Source organism: Orbicella franksi, chromosome 3 (genome assembly GCF_964199315.1).
Source record: "Orbicella franksi chromosome 3, jaOrbFran1.1, whole genome shotgun sequence".
Taxonomy (NCBI): domain Eukaryota; kingdom Metazoa; phylum Cnidaria; class Anthozoa; order Scleractinia; family Merulinidae; genus Orbicella; species Orbicella franksi.
This window is the reverse complement of record NC_138147.1, coordinates 34,536,748-34,557,101: the sequence shown is the minus strand read 5'-3', so window position 1 is coordinate 34,557,101 and position 20,354 is coordinate 34,536,748. Positions and strand designations below refer to the sequence as shown.

The 20,354-nt window shown below is 41.6% G+C and overlaps 2 protein-coding genes across 2 annotated transcripts; one reads left to right on the top strand and one right to left on the bottom strand.

Annotated features, from left to right (window-relative positions):
- Positions 1 to 2,633: 2,633 nt before the first annotated feature.
- Positions 2,634 to 10,683, top strand: LOC145482249 (neuroligin-4, X-linked-like). Its single transcript, XM_081460901.1, has 5 exons — positions 2,634 to 6,116; positions 6,512 to 6,765; positions 6,903 to 7,619; positions 8,379 to 8,605; positions 9,132 to 10,683. The coding sequence occupies exons 1-5, from the start codon at positions 5,777 to 5,779 to the stop codon at positions 9,349 to 9,351; spliced, it is 1,758 nt and encodes a 585-aa protein (XP_081317027.1). The 5' UTR covers positions 2,634 to 5,776; the 3' UTR covers positions 9,352 to 10,683.
- A 269-nt stretch (positions 10,684 to 10,952) lies between these two features.
- On the bottom strand, positions 10,953 to 19,978 carry LOC145482289 (cholinesterase-like). The gene is made up of 5 exons (XM_081460951.1): positions 19,587 to 19,978; positions 18,391 to 18,644; positions 12,153 to 12,869; positions 11,531 to 11,757; positions 10,953 to 11,173 (listed from the first exon to the last, which is right to left on the bottom strand). Exons 1-5 carry the CDS (start codon positions 19,951 to 19,953, stop codon positions 10,954 to 10,956), a joined length of 1,785 nt encoding a protein of 594 aa, XP_081317077.1. The 5' UTR covers positions 19,954 to 19,978; the 3' UTR covers position 10,953.
- Positions 19,979 to 20,354: the final 376 nt, after the last annotated feature.

Sequence of the window (20,354 nt, the reverse complement as noted above, 5' to 3'; positions counted from 1 at the left end):
AAATTTTGAAAAGAACCCCTAAGAAGTACCAAGATCCTGTTTTGTGGGCGTGGCCTGAATTTTTTTTACCCCTAAGAGGAACCAATTCCAAAACAACACATTGAGAGACACTTTCTTACTTTTTAACAGTACTAAAGACGATAGCTTCGAATACCTTCTCCTCATAAAGTTTATGAACGCATTGCCATGTAAATCTCTATCCTGCTAATATAAGTTGTTCATTATACCCTCACTGAGGTAGTACGAGCACCCCCGTCCTTTTTTTAATGGAAATTCCCCCGGGAAAATCCGAGTACTACCCCCCTCCCCAGGACTACGAACAGCACACAGAACATGAGGAATGTGGAAGATTATAATCGAATGTCAACACGTGTCAAATATAACGTATTGAGGTGAGCATAAATTTTAATTTGTTTACCAGCAGGAAGCAGCATCAAAACACGCAGTCTTCAAAGATTCCCCCCAGCGAATCCCAGTAAAATTTCTGGTGAAAGTTGCATCACCTTCCTTTCTTGGTTGCTCCGAAGAAGTGCTGTTCGCACACGGGGGGTGGGGGGGGGGGGGGCTCCCATATAAAAAGGACGGGGGCGCGCTCATCGTACCTTTTAGGGGTTAAAACTCGGTTTTGGTACCTCGTAAGGTGTTTAGCCTCAAAAGGCACACGGCGGGGGCTGTTGCGGTACCTTTCAGTCAGTATTGAGCCGAAAATAAAATGACAGGAGATTTTAATTGTTGTTTTAGAATTGGTACCCCAAAGGGGTGAAAAAAATTTCAAGATACGCCCACGATGCAGTATCTTGGTACCTCGAAGGGAAAAAATTTCCGACAAGCACCCCCGTCCTTTTAAAGTGGGAGTCTCCCCTCGGGGTTCTTCACAGTTCAGCGTCTTTCTTCAGAGCATATCCGCGGACAACCATTGCATGGCCTGATGGAGTCTATAGAATACCAATCGGTAAAAATGTTCCTTAACCCCTTGCCAAAAAATAACGTTTTTAACCATTTAGTCAGGTTTTTTTTAGCTGCCATGTCGCTAAAGAAGCCTAAGTTTTGCTAAGAAAGCTTTATTTTTACTAAAAGGAGAGATTTTTCGAGGATTAGGTACAAAATGGAGCAATATTTCAATTCCTGTCATGCGCATATGCCAAAATTTGGACCTTTTTTTCCTTTTTTCTCTTTTCTTTTTTTTTTTTGCCAATAACGGTTCTCAATTTTGTTCGTTGCCCTTTTCCTTTCTGTTTTTCTCGGCCCTTTTACACTGGCTACCTTTTGTGTTGCAAGTTCTTTCTGGCTGCCGTGAAAAGTTGGATGTTAATTACGGGCAAAACCTAGAAATGGACCTTGATCAATCATAGGCGTAGTGGACAATTTTACCACCGTTTTTGCCCCAAAACTGATAACGTTGTTTTTCGATTTGCGTCGTCGGAATGTCGTCGATATCTAAACCTGACCATTGTATGGAAAGGCCTAGCCCAGTACTACTATCTGCTTATCAAGAATATCTGATGACATTTAAATTGATAACGTCACAAATGGAACAAAGAGCACGACCATTAATTACGCATATAATTCCTACATTTCTCTGTAGATGATGCATCTCCCCCTCTCCTTCCAAACGCCACGGTCGGCTTGCGTGGTGTGTGACTGAATGGCAAATGGGTTTTAGATGTCACGCTACAAGGTTCGTTGAAAGAGCTGTCAACAATATCATCCGCAGGACGGGGTTGTTTTCAGTGCAGTGCCATCTGGTCATGGTGTTTTTACTAACACCATCGCGATCGACCATAGAGACGGAACTACTTCGACTTGCATCTCAGAACCTTTTTTGGTTTCCCATATTTGAAATGTGTTGTCCACCGGCAAGTTTCTTTCAGTCTCGAGATTCAGTTTATCGCTGAACTGTAAAAATAAAAACTCGCACGATTAATTTATTCTCCATGTAACGACTAGCAATTAATATTCTCGCAATAAAATTGTAGTACGCTGAGATACGAAGCCTGTTATAAAAAAAAATCTTGCTCTCATCAATACCTTGTAGCCATAACTCTTGACAACGTTTCGCACAACGCGAAACACGGCTCGCTTGTGTCGTGGCCCATCAGTTTACTCGTCCTGTGGAAGTTCTACTACGCACGCGCGCCAGGCTTCACGCGAGGTCTCATTGTTTACTCCAGTCTCGTCCCCAATAGGGCTTACTTGCAAAGGTTTTTTATTTCCTTTCCACGTCTGAACGCAGGCTAGTCCCAAGAAGTGGTCACATAGAACCGCTTTACGTTTAGTACCAAGAGCGTGAACTCTTGCAAAGTCTGCGACTCATGAGCTTCCGGTCGTTTCAGATAAATCTGATTGACTGATAATCGAAAATGGGTCTTTGCTCGAGCTAAAAAATTGGAGTGGCAGAGTTCTGACCAAAGATAAGCGGGCTCTGGAAGAAAGATAGGGCTTACCCCTTCAAATTTTTCTTGTACATGTTACAAACGTAAAATAGGAGTGGCAGAACAAAATTTAGGTTTCGAGTAGTCCCTTTTCCGTTTGGTCCGTCGTGCGTGACGCGAAAGAAAACTGCAAGAAAAAAATGGCTGCGCGAAACCCTGGGGGCGAGGAGCGCGCAAAAGGCGCGCTTCTCGCCCCCAGGATTTCGCGCGGCCATTTTTTCTCTCTTTTTTTAATTTAATTTTATTTTATTTTTTTTCGCGTCACGCACGACGGGCTAAGCGTAAGAGGGACTACTCGTAGTCTAAACAAAATTATGATTTTCACTTCGGCGAAGTTACGCAATGTTTGATCATGATTTGCAAAGGACTGGGTCACCCAAGTAAATTCGACACTTTTTCAGTATGCTTCCATGGTAACGCTAGAAAAGCAATTTGAATGTGTTGGGTTTCGATCAGACCGATGGCCATTATGTGCTCAAGGGCACGAAGAGGATAAAGCGAGTGAGTGAGTAAGTGAGCGAGTGGGTATCCAACTGATTTTCATACAAGCCAATATTTGAAACAATAAGTAACTTTTTAATTTGTTTTGCGGGATCTTTGTGTTGCAACATCAGTGAAACCGATACCCGCTCGCAGAGTCCGTTTCGGTATTATAATAAAGTGGTTATTCTCTCAATGAGTCGTTTTTGTACGATGTAAAACTCCGATAGTCACGTAAAGCAAACATTCTTTGTACCAGTGTTGAAAGAAAAGATTGACACTCTTTCGTTTGCTCTGTTCAAAACGGACAACACGCAATCGTAATAATCTCGCACTCTCAGCCAAATTTCTATTTGAGTTTTTTATCATGTCCATCCGACAACTATTTGTGCAAAACCTAATAAAATAAAAGTAGAAGAGTATTGTTTGTGTCAAGATCGCCGTCATGCCCTCAGCACGCACATAATAATGGAATGTCAACATTGTCTCGCGTAATCGCCTCAGGCGACAAAAAGTGACTCTTATTATCCAAGCCGTAAATTAAATGTTGCAGTTGCTTGGTGAAACTTGTGCCGTTCACTGCAAAATAACATCTTGTTACGCCGACGATCGACGTGGTGTCCTTTGATTATTTCGATCGATTTTCTGGGCAAAGTGATGCCGCGTATGATTGCTTTTAGTTCAATGAAACTGAAAATTGACAGCGGTGGTAGATAATTGCCCAGCGAAGTGACGGCAACTGGGGCTCGACCACCATGCGGCGAAGTAAATTTTCATCAAAAGAACAGATAAAAGACCAGCAGCATGCGAGTAGAGACATAATCCAGTTATATAACAGAGAATCGAAAGCCCAGAGGGAAAGAAACAAGAAAATTATTGAAATACAGCGAAAAGCAAGACGGAAGGATGATTCCCGTAATCACTCACTGGAGGAAAAAGCGAGGAATGAAATGCGTAAGAACTCTCAAGCGAAAACTGGCTACAGTATCATGAAATTGCCACTGATTGAAACCCAAAGCAGGCCAAATAAAACACGTAGATTGAGTAAACGATCGAGCGTGAAAGATGTGGATGAACATTTCTTGCCGAACATAGATGTTGGTAACTCGAGAACTTATGTGCGTGGCGCTCGAGTGAAAGAACCTTCGCGTGATCCACGATTTGAAGGTTTAATTTCATCCTTGTTGATCAACGCGGACTATTATGGTGACTTGCAGAGATTTGCACCGCCAAGAAGGGAAATTGGTAAACGGACACGTTTAGGATTGGGATTTTAAACATGTTGAATTATTTTATGACACTGGAATCAAGAACTATTACACTTGATGAACCCATATTCGATTAATGTCATTTCCTTGAGAGATATGGATTTAGCGACTTCATTTTTATTTCAGTACATGAATCTTTATTTTTGAAAAAAATGTATTGTTCAAACAAAATGACAAATTCAGAATTGTTTTTATCCACGTCGATATTGATAGTTTCTGATTCAACCGGACATAGATCAGAAACACTGACTCGCCGAAGCCAGCTGGTCTTTTGCCGTACGCAGCTGGGGGTACCGTTCATGTTACAAAGTCACTGTATTTTTGCTTTACAATGTCTTATTCAAGCTTATTCAGTAACCTCATTTTAAATTTTGCTACTACTTAATTATGTGCGGTAAAGCAAGCAGAACCTCCTGTTGGAGAATTGAAAGAATGGATAGCCCTCATGCCCGCGGTGAAATGCTTTTCCTTGGTACATGTATAAAGCTGTGTTCACACTAGGCTGAAACATGATTAGTCTGATCACGAATGAAACATGACGGCTTCGTTATGAAAAGTGTTCACATCAGACAGTGCATTGCGCGAATCATGGTTGAAACATGATTATTCTGAGCATGATTGAAACAACCTCGCGAGGTAGTGTCAATCATGATCAGACCAAGCGCGTTCAAAGTGGCGGATGGATGCGGAGAGGAGGCGAGTGCCTAAATGAACCAAAATTGGGGCTATTATGAGGCCAAATGTCTAGTTGAAATATGGGCCGATGAAGAAATACAACGGCAATTATCGGCGATGGGTAGAAAGCAGAATATTTGGGAGAACATTGCCGAAAAACTTAATGTACCATGAAACAGCATAAATTATACAACCATGCATGAAACGTGTCTGAATCCGACATCTGATATGAATAATGCAATAACAAACATTTTTTGGCGAAAAATGTTTCCTTGAAACATGTTTACTCTAATCATGTTTCGGCTTTAATGTGAACACAGCTTAAATCTTTTCTGAACGTTTCCTAAAATTATTGCCGTCCATTTCGTAGTCTTGCTGTAAAAGCTTGTTTAGTTTGAGCATCTTTTTCGTTCGTTAGCCTGGGTCGTAATGTATCTCCAGAGGGTCCGGTATCCAGGACCTGATGGTGGTCAAACAGGCCACTGTCGATATATCAAAATTTGAGCTTGATATTGAGGCCTAGAGGACACAAACAAAAGAAATGAATAAACATGCTCATTTAATTTCCTTTGTTTGTGTCCTCTAAGTCTCACTACCAAGCTGAATTTTAATACATCAAAAACGGTCTATTGTGACCATCCAATGTCTTTTACTACAGTGATACATGTGGTAACATGTCTCTTTAGCTGAATACTGAGACGTCTTTTGGTCCTGAAAGGTCTTGTGTACAGGTCGGTACCGTGCTTTCTCTAGTCCTTGGTGTGTCAGTCCATTCCAGTTCACTGACTTTACGCCTCAAAATTAGCAATTCATCGCGTTGACGGCTTTGTCACGCACGTACAAAAATGTGCTAAATTACCAACGGATGATACCGCAAATCTCTTTCACCGACTGCAGCCTATTCTTCTGCGATCCTTTGACATGAGAGTTACATTTCGTGTTCTGTGTATAGCCGTGAACTGTACTGTCCTTTTTATACTGAAGTCAACGCAAGCCGAGTTCAACGGGGACCGACTTTCCCCTGTTGTGCAGACTGAGTCTGGTGCCGTCATTGGCAAGATTGAGAAGCTTCCATACGGCAAATCAGTACACGAGTATCTTGGTATCCCGTATGCTGAACCTCCGGTCGGCAAATTAAGGTTTGCAGCTCCAAAGCCCCTCAAACCTTGGTCAGGAGTGAAACGTGCCACAAAGTTCGGAGCCTCGTGTCCACAGCCATCAGTTTCGTATCGTGGCACCGAGATCAATTTTACTCGGTCAGGTATGGCATATCTATGTTTCAGTTTTACCTAAATTGATTTAACATAATTATTCTGTTGACGTGAAACAAGTCAAAACCTTAATTCGGATCGGACAAGAATCCGGGAACTACGTACAGTATGTCGCTTGAACTGCAATTCAATCGTGAAAATGACACCAGCGTGACCTAATCCTGCCTGTCACGCACCTATAGTCAGCCTAGTTTAGCGGGCAGGTAGGGCTTGCACTTGGGCAAAAACTTCCTGTCTGTTCTGAAGTGCTATATAAGACATTTCTTTACATTTATTAACATCATGGGCCATCATCCTCCTCTCAACAGAAAAATGAACAACACAATTACGGGAATGCACGTGGCTATGTCACTGAAAGAAAATTATTTTTTTCTATTTTTCCTAGGAGGAAACATTGAGGATTGCCTTTTTCTCAACGTCTTTGTCCCGGCATCTGTCAAGCCCAATGACAAGATGGCGGTGATGGTGTGGATTCATGGCGGCGCATTTGCTTATGGTACTGCCTCTCATTATCCTGCTGGGGTTTTAGCGACCTTCAATGACGTCATCGTTGTGTCAATCAACTATCGTCTTGGAATACTCGGCTTCTTCAACATCCCTGATACTGATTATAAAGGAAATTATGGAATGTTGGATCAGGTAAGTTATCTTTGTACCTGGCATTGTTTATGTACGCTTTTAACCTGTTAACCATGATGAAGATGAAGGAATCACTTCTGCTGTTCTTTTAAATTATTATTACTGTTTTAATTAACATTCATGATTTATAACTACAGGTCCTGGCATTAAAGTGGGTTCAATCCAACATTGCAAGGTTTGGTGGTGATCCTAACAGAGTGACCATTTTTGGTCAAAGTGCAGGAGGAATGAGCGTGTCTCTTCATTTAGTGTCGCCATTGTCCAAAGGCTTGTTTCACAGAGCTATTATGCAGAGCGGTGCGTCTTCGTCGCCGCTTTACTGTGGAAAAGTTACCAACACAAAGCAGCTAGAGGTGTTTGCTAAGCGTATAAACTGCAGTTTGGGACCAGATCTTGTTGACTGCGTGCGAGATAAGACATTTGAGGAGATTACAAAGGCTAAAAGTGGGATCACGATTTCTAAAAGCATTGGTTCTCAAAACATTGTGGGACCTACAGTTGATGGAGAATTTCTACCAGATCTACCAGAGACCCTGTTTAAAACGGGTCAATTTCACGCTGATGTTCAAGTAATAACTGGCGTCACTTCCAACGAAGGTGCTTTATTTGCAATGATTATGCCTCGTTACCAAGTGAAAGATGGAGTATCATTAGAAATGTTTGAGTCTGTTGTCAGGAATGGAATGATTTATGGTCGACAAAAGCGCAAACTTGTCGAAGATTTAACTCTGTTCCACTACACTAACCATGCAGACCCTAACGACCGAATTGCTGTTCGTCAGTTGATGATGAACTGTTTCAGTGATTCAGGGTTCATTGCACCCCTCATGCTGGAGGCAAAGGCTTTGGCAAAGGTTATATTTATATTCCGTCTACTCCCATATCAAAGTGTCGGGGGTCCTTATCTGCGCCCAATCCTGGTAATGTGCCCATGTACCGAAAAGGGGAAACGTTTTAGGGACAAATCGCCTCATGCATGCCGTCTCTTTTTTGGGGGGATCAAATCCAGGAGACTTGAGGTCTTGTTTAAAATAAGTTTGAATTCTCGTGACAAGCCGCGAGGACAACTTAATGTCCCTACGACAAGTTCTTTTCGCCAGAATCGATAGCTCCTGCGAAAGGAAAATTCCGCGAGAATTTGTGCAGGGAGACATTTCCTCGTGTGTTCTGGCGTTATAAAGGTACCACAAATCCATTGTTTGCTGGGGGAGGGACTTGTACAAGCTCATTTTGACTCCTTATTGATATTAGTCCGGATTAGTTTATGAGCGATACTCCACAATGGTGGACCAACAGCATCATCGCAGGCAAAAATTCTTTCTCAACAAACATGGCTACAACTAGTTCCTTGCTGTAAGTGTCCCTGGGTTTATGTCTAGCATTTCACTAGTGTTTTTATATAGTGAATAACGCTGGTATGTTACTTTTTAGTACTGATCATATCTTAGTCTGTTATTGGTCCCTGGTGGATGCGTTCATGTCCTTGGGAAGTCGATTGAAGTGTTTGGTTTTGTGTTGAATCTAATTTTACTTTATATTTGGAACTTCGTCCACCTGCTTATGCGACAGATAGGACTGTATCGTTCCTTCATATTATACCTTTACACCAACAGATAGGACTTCCACCTTATGTTTATGTGTTCAACCATCGACCAGTGTACTCCACGCTGCCTGACTGGATTGGTGTGGCACATGGCATGGACCTTGCACTTGTGTTTGGCGCGCCATTTAAGAACATACCTGACCTATTCGTTAATGCTTTAACAAAAAAGTACTCCGAAATAGACAAGGGGATGAGCTTGTATATAATGAGACTATGGGCGGATTTTGCCAAATATGGGTAAGACAATGATTTTTTGTTTTTTATTGGTACACACGTGAAATGTTTGTTAAGGGTTAACCAGTAACGTACCTAGAATATTTTGATGAGGAAGTTATTTCTTGGATGGCAAATTCAAACGTCTTTAATTTGTTTGATGTCATGCCCAAGTCGTGTCCAGCTGTGAAAGCGTTATCTCAATTGCACCTTTGATTCGTGTTAACCTGTTCTTCCAATCAGTATGACTTATGAAGGCTGGATGTCTCCTTTTTTGTATTTCGGTTGACAAAAACAGACCTCGATGGAGCTAATCCTGAATTCACCCCTCTTAGGGGCTAGTGAAACCCGGCCTGGTAAATTATCCCCTCCCCCACCCCCTCCCCTATGAGAGGTACACATCCTTGACTCAGTCCTTTACAGTGCTCCAGGTAGAGACAAATACGTTAATGTTCCGGATTTGGCGGGAGGTGGGCGGAAAGGGCTTTATTAAAGTATTGTTTACGTCGGATTTTTTTTTGGCTCTGGTGATTTTTTTTTCTTTCTTCAGATCTCCAAATCCACCTGATTCTGGTCCTTCGTCAGTCACGTGGCCTAAATTTACACAGCAAGGGCAGGCACATCTCGTAATCGACGTGGATCCGAGGGTGGAACATAGGTTCAGGGCAAAAAAGGTGGCGTTTTGGAATGAAATTGTTCCTAATCTACTCCAGCCCACGCGAGTGAGGGTAGAAAATTTTCAAGATCACACACAAAAGGATGAACTTTAATCAGCATAAGGACGTTAAAGCAACTGAAATTAAATAATAAAGCTTTCTTTGAACCGTATTTCAACAGGTTCTAATTTGATTGTCCAGGTGAAGGCAGTTCCAACGAGGACTGAACCTGTCTTCTAGATCTTCTGCAACCTTCGACATCCTGAGCCGTACACTCAACCAACGAGGAGCCCCTCGTCCACTTTTTCCTTGGGTAGTCGAGCGTTCTTGTTTTGTTTGTACAGTTGAAGGGCTTAGCAAATAGGAGCTGTTCGTAGTCCAGCTGAATGATCACCCTATTTTGTGAACGACGTGTTCCATCTGGCATCCTTGACCATGATTTTCAGATTACCAGACTGGATGAGGACTCCTGGGAAATGAACTTTGACCAGGAAGACCAAGGAATAAATATATCGCTACCGAGATGGCACAATGATAAGAGGCCCGACCTATTAGATTGTTAATCAAATGTTAGAATGAGTATACTGTAAACTGCCGCTTGGACGATCTCCCGTTTATAAGCCCCCGGGTAAGCCCCCTCCCTCCCGGGGATAAGCCCCCTCTACTTTAAAATGAGATGAATTCGATTTATTACGATGTTTAAACGCTTCGTATTTCGATCAATACTGCTGTAGCTCGTTTCGAGACGGTGTTTTTTTTTATTCTGCGTATGAGCCCCCTTGGATACTTAAGCCCCTCCGTTTATAAGCCCATCCCCAACCCCTTACGAAGTTGTATAATCCCAGGGTTTATTATTGCTGAGGGATTCTATTATTGTTTGAAAGTGATTTTTGGGTACTGTACACTGACTACGAGACCCCTTAGGGGGTGCTTACATGATACTGGGGTGACTTGCATACCGGCACAGACTGCTTTATTCGTCTACATAATACCCCGGCTCGAGTTCACCCGGTTACTGTACCGGAGCTAGAATTTTACACCTCCGGTACGAAACCTCGCAGCAGTATCATTTAATAAGACAACTCGTTTCAGTGTGACAAAAACCTCGTGGGAGACTGGTAACGGATCTTGTATGCGTAGTCTTCACCAATTAATCTAAGATGGCGTTACGTAAGCCTCATTGGACATGTCAGTGAAGAAGCTTCTGGATATTTAGCCTCTACGTGTTGTGTTCTGAAGCAAAACATCTGATTCTCGCCGTACCTCTTTCATCCAGTTCAGAAACCAACGCTCTGTACGCGACGAGCTGCTACAGAGGCGCAAGGCATCGTTCAATCCCAGCATTTTCCTGACTAATCCGGGCGCAGGAAATAGTATCCGGAAAAAGTAACACTATAGTTTGAGTCAACTTCTGTAGTTTAATACTTTCCACTCACGAGGTTAGATCACAACTCTAAAAATAAATGTATGTATTAAGTTTAATTATAAAGGCTAGATACACTAAACAAATGTCCCTCACAAATCCGTTACTTGATTGAGAACTTTATTGACAACAACAGATCTTTCGTGTCAAGGTTTTTGCGGTAGCGCCCAGTTCAGGTCAAACTCATCATAACTAATCCCTACATAATGGAATTCCCTTGCAGCGCTCACAGAATTTGCTTACATATGGGAGGCTATCCGACAATAATTCCACTGCAACGTTTTCGTGTGTGTTTACAGCTCATCCTTTGGCGTCTCCTCGCCATTTTTCTTTTTCTTCGTTTGCAAAACCTCGGCCAGTTTAGGAAGAACTTCGTTCCAAAATGCAATTTTTTCGGCTTGGTACCTGCTCTCCACTCTCGGTTTCACATCCAGGACGAGATATTCCTGCTCCTGTTCTGTAAACTTAGGCCACGTGACTGGCAAAGGACCAGATTCTGGTGGATTTGGTGACCTGAGAGAAGGAGTTAAGTAACATCACAAAGCTTTAAAGGTTATTAAACAACAACAGCAACAGGCCACCGCGCTTCCCACAAGAGAGATCTTAGGTCAAAGGAATATAATAATTACTCCATCTGGTCAGGTAAGCATCCATCCTGCCTCTGATAAGCGACTTCCCTCGAGCTACCAAAATTCAACACGCCGACCCATTGGCTAAAACTAGTGTTACTTTGATACAGAAAAGCGGCGAAAGAAGAGCACTTCACGAAGACAGTGAACATCCACGGATCGGTGGGTCTGGGCTCCGACGCCATATCCACCACCTCATAAATACTTCGAATTATAAATCAAACTCAAATTACGTTCTTACCCATATTTGGCAAAGTCCGTCCACAGTTTCATGATATAAAGGCTCAGCCCCTTTTCTATCTCCGAGTACTTCATCGCCATCATATTTACAAATGGGTCTTGTATGTTCTTGAAAGGTGCACCAAACACAAATCCAACGTCCATAGCATGCACCACGCCCGTCCAGTCAGGTATGCGTGAATAGACTGGTCTGTGATCGAACACATATACATAAGGTGGTCGTCCTCCCTGTTTAACATTGAAAGGAAAATAGACATCATGATTATCCCCTAGTATTTCCTGAGCGATATCTCTGCTAACTAAAGTGGTGTTAGGCTGGACCAAACAATGGATAACCCAATCGTTATAGCATTCAATCAATCAATCAATCGTTTTATTAACGTGGTCAGTGCAAGCTAGTTTCCAGGTACGCCACGAAATAATAAAGATTAACATCTGTAAACCAGCTCAGGAAGCCATTTGTGCTAAAGCAACTATGAAGGAGCGGTGTGAACATGAATTCCAACAGTTGCTCTGATGCCATAGTTGGCCCGAAGCCAGATAAATTCATGTTAGAAAAATCAACGAACAGGGGACGAGAACTGAACACGCGGTTTATTTTATATGTCGGTTGTATTTTTTACCTTTGCCAAAGCGTTGGCTTCGAGCAAGGTGGGTGCAACAAAATTTGAATGGCCGACACTGTCCATCATCGACTGGCGAACAGCAATTTTGTCATTTGGATCTTCATGGTTGGTGTACTCAAGAAAAATCAATTCTTCGAGGGCCTTGCTCTTCTCTCGACCATAAACGAACCGACCATTAATAAACGATTTAAACGTGTTTGGTTCCATTCCATCTTTCACTAGTTCAGGTGGCATCATCATTGCAAACAAGGCACCTTCGTTGGAGCTAAAACCAGTTATAACATCAACATCAGGGTGGAATTGACCTGTTTTATACAGAGTTTCCGGTAGATCTGGTAAAAAGTAGCCATCAACTGTAGGTCCTACTATATCTTGTGTGCCTGCGTAGTAAGGAAGCGTCAAACCCCTTTGCAGCCTGAGAATTTCCTCAGCAGTCTTGCCGCGCACGCATTCTACATGATTTGGTCCAAAGGGACAGTTCGTAAGTTTGGCAAACAACTCTAACTGCACTGTTTTAACAACTTTTCCACAGAAAAGAGGCGTGGACGCTGCACCGCTCTGCATTATGGCTCTGTGGAACAATCCTTTGGACAATGGCGACACTAAATGAAGAGAAACGCTCATTCCCCCCGCGCTCTCGCCAAATATGGTCACTTTGTTGGGATCGCCGCCAAAACTTGCAATGTTGGCTTGGACCCACTTTAATGCCAGCACCTGCAATTGCAAAGGTCACTCAGCCAACGTTTAAATAAGTAACATACTACTTAATATTCAGAGGATAACTGTCATTCAGTAAATAACTGCGTGCATCTACATTTTTAGATTGCCCACAATATAGATCATATACCGCTAGTGTGGAAAGGTTTTGAAATATTACCATGCGGACCAACAAGGCGGCGAATTGTTTCTCTTTACTATTTTATTTTGTTGCATCACTGTTTTGTTAGCCAGCACAAACGAGAAGCCCTTTACTGGTTTTGCATTGGCGTCATCTACATGCATTCTGCGCGTCAAATTCTCAAGTGGTCATCTACAAATGGCAGTTTTCCCTTAAATGAACCTCTGTACTTATGGGAGTGACTTTCACATGGACCAAGCGTGGACGACATGGAGTAATTATAATAACGAATGTTAGAGATGCCTTTGTTAAGCTTACTTCCAGTCTCAATCTGAACTTTCATTAATATATTATGCTGCAATTTAAGTTTTACTTTTAATCTGGTAATAAAAGCTTGTTGTTGTTGTTGTTGTTGTATGAGAACGGTCCATTCACAGATTTGTCGTCGTGAGAACAAAACGGATAAATAATCTCTGATTTAAGTAACTAACAGCTAACCCTCTTGACTCCCTGTTCTGTCGCACTTTGTAATAATCATCGCACTTTGTAATACCTGTCGCACTTTGTAATAAAACTGTCGCACTTTGTAATACCTGTCGCACTTTGTAATAACACTTGTCACACTTTGTAATAAAATAGCTGTCACACTTTGTAATAACAAGTTGTCGCACTTTGTAATAAATTAAGCTGTCACACTTTGTAATAACAAGTTGTCACACTTTGTAATAAGCTTTCAAATTTCCTTTGAATAGGATATTTGGTAGGAATTATATGACTTAACTAATCCCCCAGGGCACAAATACGTCCTTCTTTGATATTTTACTTTGTATACTAAACTGAGGAGATGAAAAAGAAACGCGTTCTCCCCCACGCTTCTCGCAATTGTTATTTGTCTTGACTACGATGTATCGCGACAGAAACACTTTGTCATCACGAATAATGACTTAAAAATCGGTTTTGTTAAGCCGCTCCATTGGCTAGGTACTAGTCTAATTTATCGTGCAAATGAGACCCTATTGCATGTTTAATTTGTAAATGATAGCTTAATTCAGGTATTAAAAAGGTATTTATCACATCTTAAATAAAGATTCGAATTTTAAATATACTGGCATCTCCTGCGGATGAAAATAAAAAGGTTTGTTTCCGTGGGAGTTTTAGAGAGGACGAAACTGGAAAGCAACTTGCAGGGACATAGTGTATCAGTAAAAGAGTAGAGGACACATCTTGCTGGTATTTATAACAGCTGTACAAAATGGTACGATCCGGAAATAAAGGCTTTGACTGGGAGTCTTCTAAGAAGGGACCGTTAACTATAGTTGAATAGAATAATTGTGAAATAGTATCGTATTTTAATTCAAAAATCGCATTGGCTTGACATAAGCCAGAATATGGAACAGCAACCATCATAGCCGTAATCAGTATATGTAGTATTAAAGCATTGAATCAGAACCATTGAATAAAAGTCTATTTCAACCTTGAATAAACAACAACGAACTATAACATGAAACGGAATTAACTAGTTGTTTATAAATACTTAATACACAACTGAACGAACAGAATGTTTCTCTCTCCTCAGTTCAAGGAACTGTTTTTTGTTTTAAAGCAAAAAGTCATTAAAAGACCATGGGTGATTCTATTCTAGCCGAGTGGATAATAATGACAAAGCAGATTTCAACAAAATGCTACTTTTGACTTTTTCGCCAGAATATGTTGAGGATGATAAACCATCTCAAACCACGAAATCGCAGATCCAGCCAAGCATTTGCCCAATTTGGACTGGCAACTATTCGCCGTACCTCCAGCACAAGACCACTCGAAGATCCAAACTTTTTAATTAGGCTCCTGACACTAACGATGCCAAGTTCACCACCCTCAGAGAAGTAAATACTCGGGAGCATCGAGACCAGTCTACGGGTGATATCACGAAAACGGACGTTGACTGAACATAGGTTATTATACATCCGGCATACATGGTTAGGCCAGGAAAAACCAGAAGATAATGACGCCTCGGAAAGTATTTTCTCTAAAATTTCATTCGGGAGCCTTTCTATGGGGGTGGTTGCGTCGTTCGTGGAAACCATTCCAACGGTCTCGTTTCCAACAAAGTGGATGGGGATTTGTATACGATGTTGATCTTGTTCAGGCACCTCTCTTTCCTTTCCCATATACTGGCCGTGTGCGTAATCCTCCTGAGTAGATAACAAATCCGCGCCATCATCTTCCACCTCTTCTTCTGCCCTTTCTTCCTGCTCATCATCTTCCACCTTTTCCACCTCTCCATTTGTCTTTTTCTCCTGCTCCTCCTCCTCCAGCAACACTCTGCCGTCCACACATATGTAGTGTTCTCCGTGGTTCTCTGCATAATGCCCCAGCTGAACTCTTGCAGTGGGTATGCTAGAAGAGGGAGAAATTACCGCTGTGGCATCAGGTCCCAAGGTCGAAATTACAACAATTTCAATATTGTACAAATCTGCTGCCGCTTGTAAAGTTATTTGGTCACCATAGGTGCCATTCTTTGCCATTGAGTGTAAATATTCTGCCCAGGGTGTGGCCGCAAAAAGCTCCAAAGGCATACCTTCACTGTTGTTTGGATTGTTCGTCAGGTACTTTATAATTTCTTCCCGGACAGTTTATGCTAATCGGTGTATACCGAGACGGTTTAACCAGAAGCACAGTGCCCCAAACTGACAGTTTCCGTCACCTGGTGGATTGTACATGAGAGACAAATCCATGTCGGGAAAGTCTAGATCCAGAAAACGATCGCGGGCTGTTAACGGTATGTACATTTTTTTTCGAAGTTGTTTTATTTTCTGCTGTTTTATTGTTTTAGTTTCTGCTGTGCTTCCTCGGTGGCGTTTTCTAATGCTTGCAATGTCTTCTACCGAAAACCATTCTTCTATGTGTTTAGAAGAATTTGGAGGCCTAAATCTGACTTTATATGCATCAGGATTTGTTTTTCTCTTCTTTACTACTGTGCCTTTAACAACAAACCTTCTTTTCGGTGCAAGTTTACCTCCTTTTTGCGGTCTGTAGCGTACCAGAACGTGCTCTTTTACTTTAAAAGTTTCCGCTTTGTGGCGTCGCTTGTGGCTCTTTACCATTCGATCGTTAAGCTTCTTGCTGTAAAGCTTAGCTCTCCGTCGGATCTTTTTTACTTTCTTCAGGTGGCAGGCCAATTCCCGTTTATTTGGCGCTGTGGTAACCATGTTATCATCAGAATCTACACAGTCCAGCGACGCCTTCACTAATTGATTTGACTTCCGCCCATAGTATATTTCGAAAGGAGACCTCCAGCCAAGTTCTTCTTTACATTCTTCATTCAAAATCCGGTTATAGTCTTCAAGATTCGCTGCCCAGTTAACCCCTTTTTTACCCAGGGATACTAAGTCGTACATGATTTTTTTTCTTAATCGTCTGTGCGATCTCTCAATCTTTCCCTGCGACTGCGGGTGGTAGGGTCTCGATTTAATTAGTTTTATTTTTAACTGTTTGCAAAGAGGTCTAACCTTCCCTTCGAATTCTGTTCCTCTGTCACTTTGAAGGCGATCCGGTGGACCGTGCTCGCTATAGATCCTCTGAAGTGCCCGACTAACATGTTGGCTTGACTTTTTTTCCAGCGGCCGCAACCACAAATACCTACTGAAAATATCCATTACGCTTAGAACATACTTGTACACGTGCCTGTTGTGGTTGATGTTGACCTTGAATGGTCCTGGCGGTTACTGGCCTTGGCGTTGCTTTATTTGTGAATTTGACATTGTGTATGCGATACTTCGCTTCGTTGTTTGTCACTCGTAGGATATTTCTTTCGCTCAGACCTGCGAAGCCATCTGCGGCTCGATTTCGCAGTTTTTTACATCCACCAGCTTTTGCTTGATCAAACGTTTTTGCAACAAGACTTGCTATCGACGACTTCTTAACTACTTTCTTGCCATCAAAGTACAGTGTTGGGGTAGACTGAGGTTCAAGGTGTAAGCTATCACGTTGGCGCCAATAGCGCACTACTGCATTCCTCTGTTCGCGTGTGCGTTCTGCCACGGGCACGTTAAAATTTCCTTGTACCAGCAGCAACAGCGTCTCGTAAGCCTCGTCGCTTAATGAATGAAAATATCTCCCTTTCTTTTCTGCTCCGAAACTGCAAAAACACAGCATAAGGCAGCTCATAAAGGCTAAGATCCATTTATATGCCATACCGGCTTTATCGAAGGAAAAAACTATGAAGTTGCACAATAAAAGAATAGTCTTATCATAATAGAAAAGCCGGCTCCTAGGCGTCAAAATTGACACAAAGTTAAATGACGTTTTTCTCCAAGACCGCCCATAAGCGGAAGAGCCTATGGTGGAGTTGTTCATATGTTCACTATCCATGTACTAATTAACTTTATTATAATTTGTTTAGCCTTATTATTATTATTATTATTATTATTATTATTATTATTATTGTTCTTATAAATATTAACCCTCCAAGTTACGACCAGTTTAGGCGCCATGGCGACTAAAATTTTGCCTCTGGTGACCAGGCTTGAAAATGAGTCGCCAACGTGGCGACCATGAGATGTCGTGGGATGCCGTTCGAGTAGAACCGAAAACGAATCTGTACATTATTATTTAGGCAAACGGATGAACACACTTTTTAGTACATGCAGTTGTCATTTAAAAAAAGAATAAAGTAACTTCATGAAATCGCGACAAGGTGAAATAAAAAGAGCAAAAAGAATTTTGGTATTTGTCTTGTAATGGTGTTCAAGGTATCCCGACTTTTAGCCATGATTGTAGCAACTATTTTAAATCCTGTGACTACTCCCCCAAAAATTACCTCATATAGAACATGTGGCAAGTCACTTGAAGTCTCCATCTCCCTTACTAACCCTTGGACTCAACCCTCTCGCGTATCTTTTTATTTTTACCAGGAGTTATTTGCCCTCTGTTCACTTATTGCATTCCATCGTTGCTAAGCAAGCTGTGTTATCTCCAAAATAACAATTGCGAGAAGCGTGGGGGAGAACGAGTTTCATTTTCGTCCGGTCAGTTTAGTATGCAGAGCAAAATATCAAGGAAGAACGTATTTGTGCCTTGGGGGATTAGTTAAGTCATATAATTTCTACCAAATATCCTATTCAAAGGAAATTTGAAAGTTTATTACAAAGTGTGACAACTTGTTATTACAAAGTGCGACAGCTTAATTTATTACAAAGTGCGACAACTTGTTATTACAAAGTGTGACAGCTATTTTATTACAAAGTGTGACAAGTGTTATTACAAAGTGCGACAGGTATTACAAAGTGCGACAGTTTTATTACAAAGTGCGACAGGTATTACAAAGTGCGATGATTATTACAAAGTGCGACAGAACACTCCCCCATACAATATTATATCGCTTCTGTCTGATTATCGTACCTGATCCAACATCCCATAATTTCCTTTATAATCAGTACCCGGAATGTTAAAGAAGCCAAGTACTCCCAGACGATAGTTGAATGACACGACGATGATGTCATTAAAGGCTGCTAAGACGCCACCAGGATAAACTGTAGAACTACCATACCAGAATCCACCGCCATAAATCCACACCATCACCGTGAGCTGGTCGTCAGGTTTAATTGTTGATGGGACAAACACATTGAGGAAGAGGCAATCTTCACTGTACCCCGCTTAAAAAGTAGAAGGAGAAATTATCTTTACTTGTTGTTGTCTTGTTGTTTCTTTGTTTGTTCACAATGAAAATTGCAATTATTAGAATAGTCGGTATTCGTAGAAGCGCCAAAAGTTTGAAGTCGGGCGCTGTGAGAATAGAGGATAAAAGCACCAGGTATTTTCACTTTTCTATGTTTCTCAGCCACTGTTTAGCAGCATTTAGTTAGAGTTTACAGGGGTACGGTCTAGACCAGCTTGCCAAGTCATGCTTGGCTGTCTATATTAAGTTTAGAATTTGACCATTTGATGCGGCCAAATTAATTGTCATTTATTTAATATATAGCAAGATTTGTTTGGATAGAATGGATGTAACGTTACTTGGTGGCTCTAAGTATGTTAAATGTATATACAGTTGATTAGTATTTGAAGTTCTTTGGATAAGAAATGATCGTTTGAATAAAGACAACTATTCTAGTCCGCGTTTTACAAGTCCGCGTTTTACAAGTCCGCGTTTTGCAAGTTCGTGTTTTGCCAGTCCACGTTTTACAAGTCCGCGTTTTACAAGTCCAGTCCAGTCCTCAATACAGTATGCCCAACAGAATACTGTTTGCCGTGTAAATAAATAAATTTTCACAAGCCTGTGAATCAAAAACTATCGAAAGTAACACGCATTTTACCCTGCGAACAGAGTAGCCTTCGATTTTCCAGGAAGATCAAAGGAGACTCTGCTAGCAGGGTACACACGTTTCTAAACTTTGATGGGGTTAGGAATCGCAGTAATTTTTTGTCACGCTTGTGGTTTTCTGAGCAGCGAGCTCACCTATTTCGGCAAATTTCAATCCTAGCCATGTTTCACATCAGGCCTTTTGCGGCTTTGATTGTCCCGAGGTCTAGAAAGTTGTTTTGACATCGGCAGCTTTTGGACAAGCTTATACTAAGTCTTCTTTAAAGAGACATACCTGAATGAGTCTTCTCTATCCCAGGGAAGGGTAATGACTCGTGCTGAACACACGAGGCTCCGAATTCTGTGGCGCTTTTTATTCCAGACCAAGGTTTGACAGGTTTCGGAGCTACAAACCTCAATTCTTCGACCGGAGGTTCTGCATACGGGATACCAAGGTACTCGTGCACTGATTTGCCGTGTGGAAGATTCTGGACCTTGCCAACCACTGCACCGGAGTCGGTTTGCACAACAGGAGAACGATGGCTCTCGTCGAGTTCAGCTCGTGTTAAATTAGATGTAAAAAGGACAGCACAGATCACGGTTACGCAAAAAAATCGGAATGGATCTAACTTCATATTAAAGAATGTTTTCCTGATCTTCATTACTGTTCCGTGACTATACCTGTATTCCGTCCTCGACAATAAGACTCGATGTTAAATATGTTCTGCAGGTGACACTCACCTGGGATTCCTACGTCACGCGGAATTTGACAGATGAAATCAAGTCCTTCGGCACTTATGAAATTTTGAAAATATTGGACTGGACTGTAAAATATGTAAATGTACTTGGATTAAACGGTTTTGTCAAATCCTTCTATAAGTAGTTGCATAACAATCTTATTTATGTATTAATGGTCTAATATAAATATAGATGTATCCCGCCTAGATTAGCCCAGGCTACCTGGGGGTTCGCGCTGTTGCTATTGTCAAGCTTTTTTAACTTAATGCGTATATATTTCTGTAAATTAATATGCGAGTCATAATAAAATTGTTTGTTTGTTGTT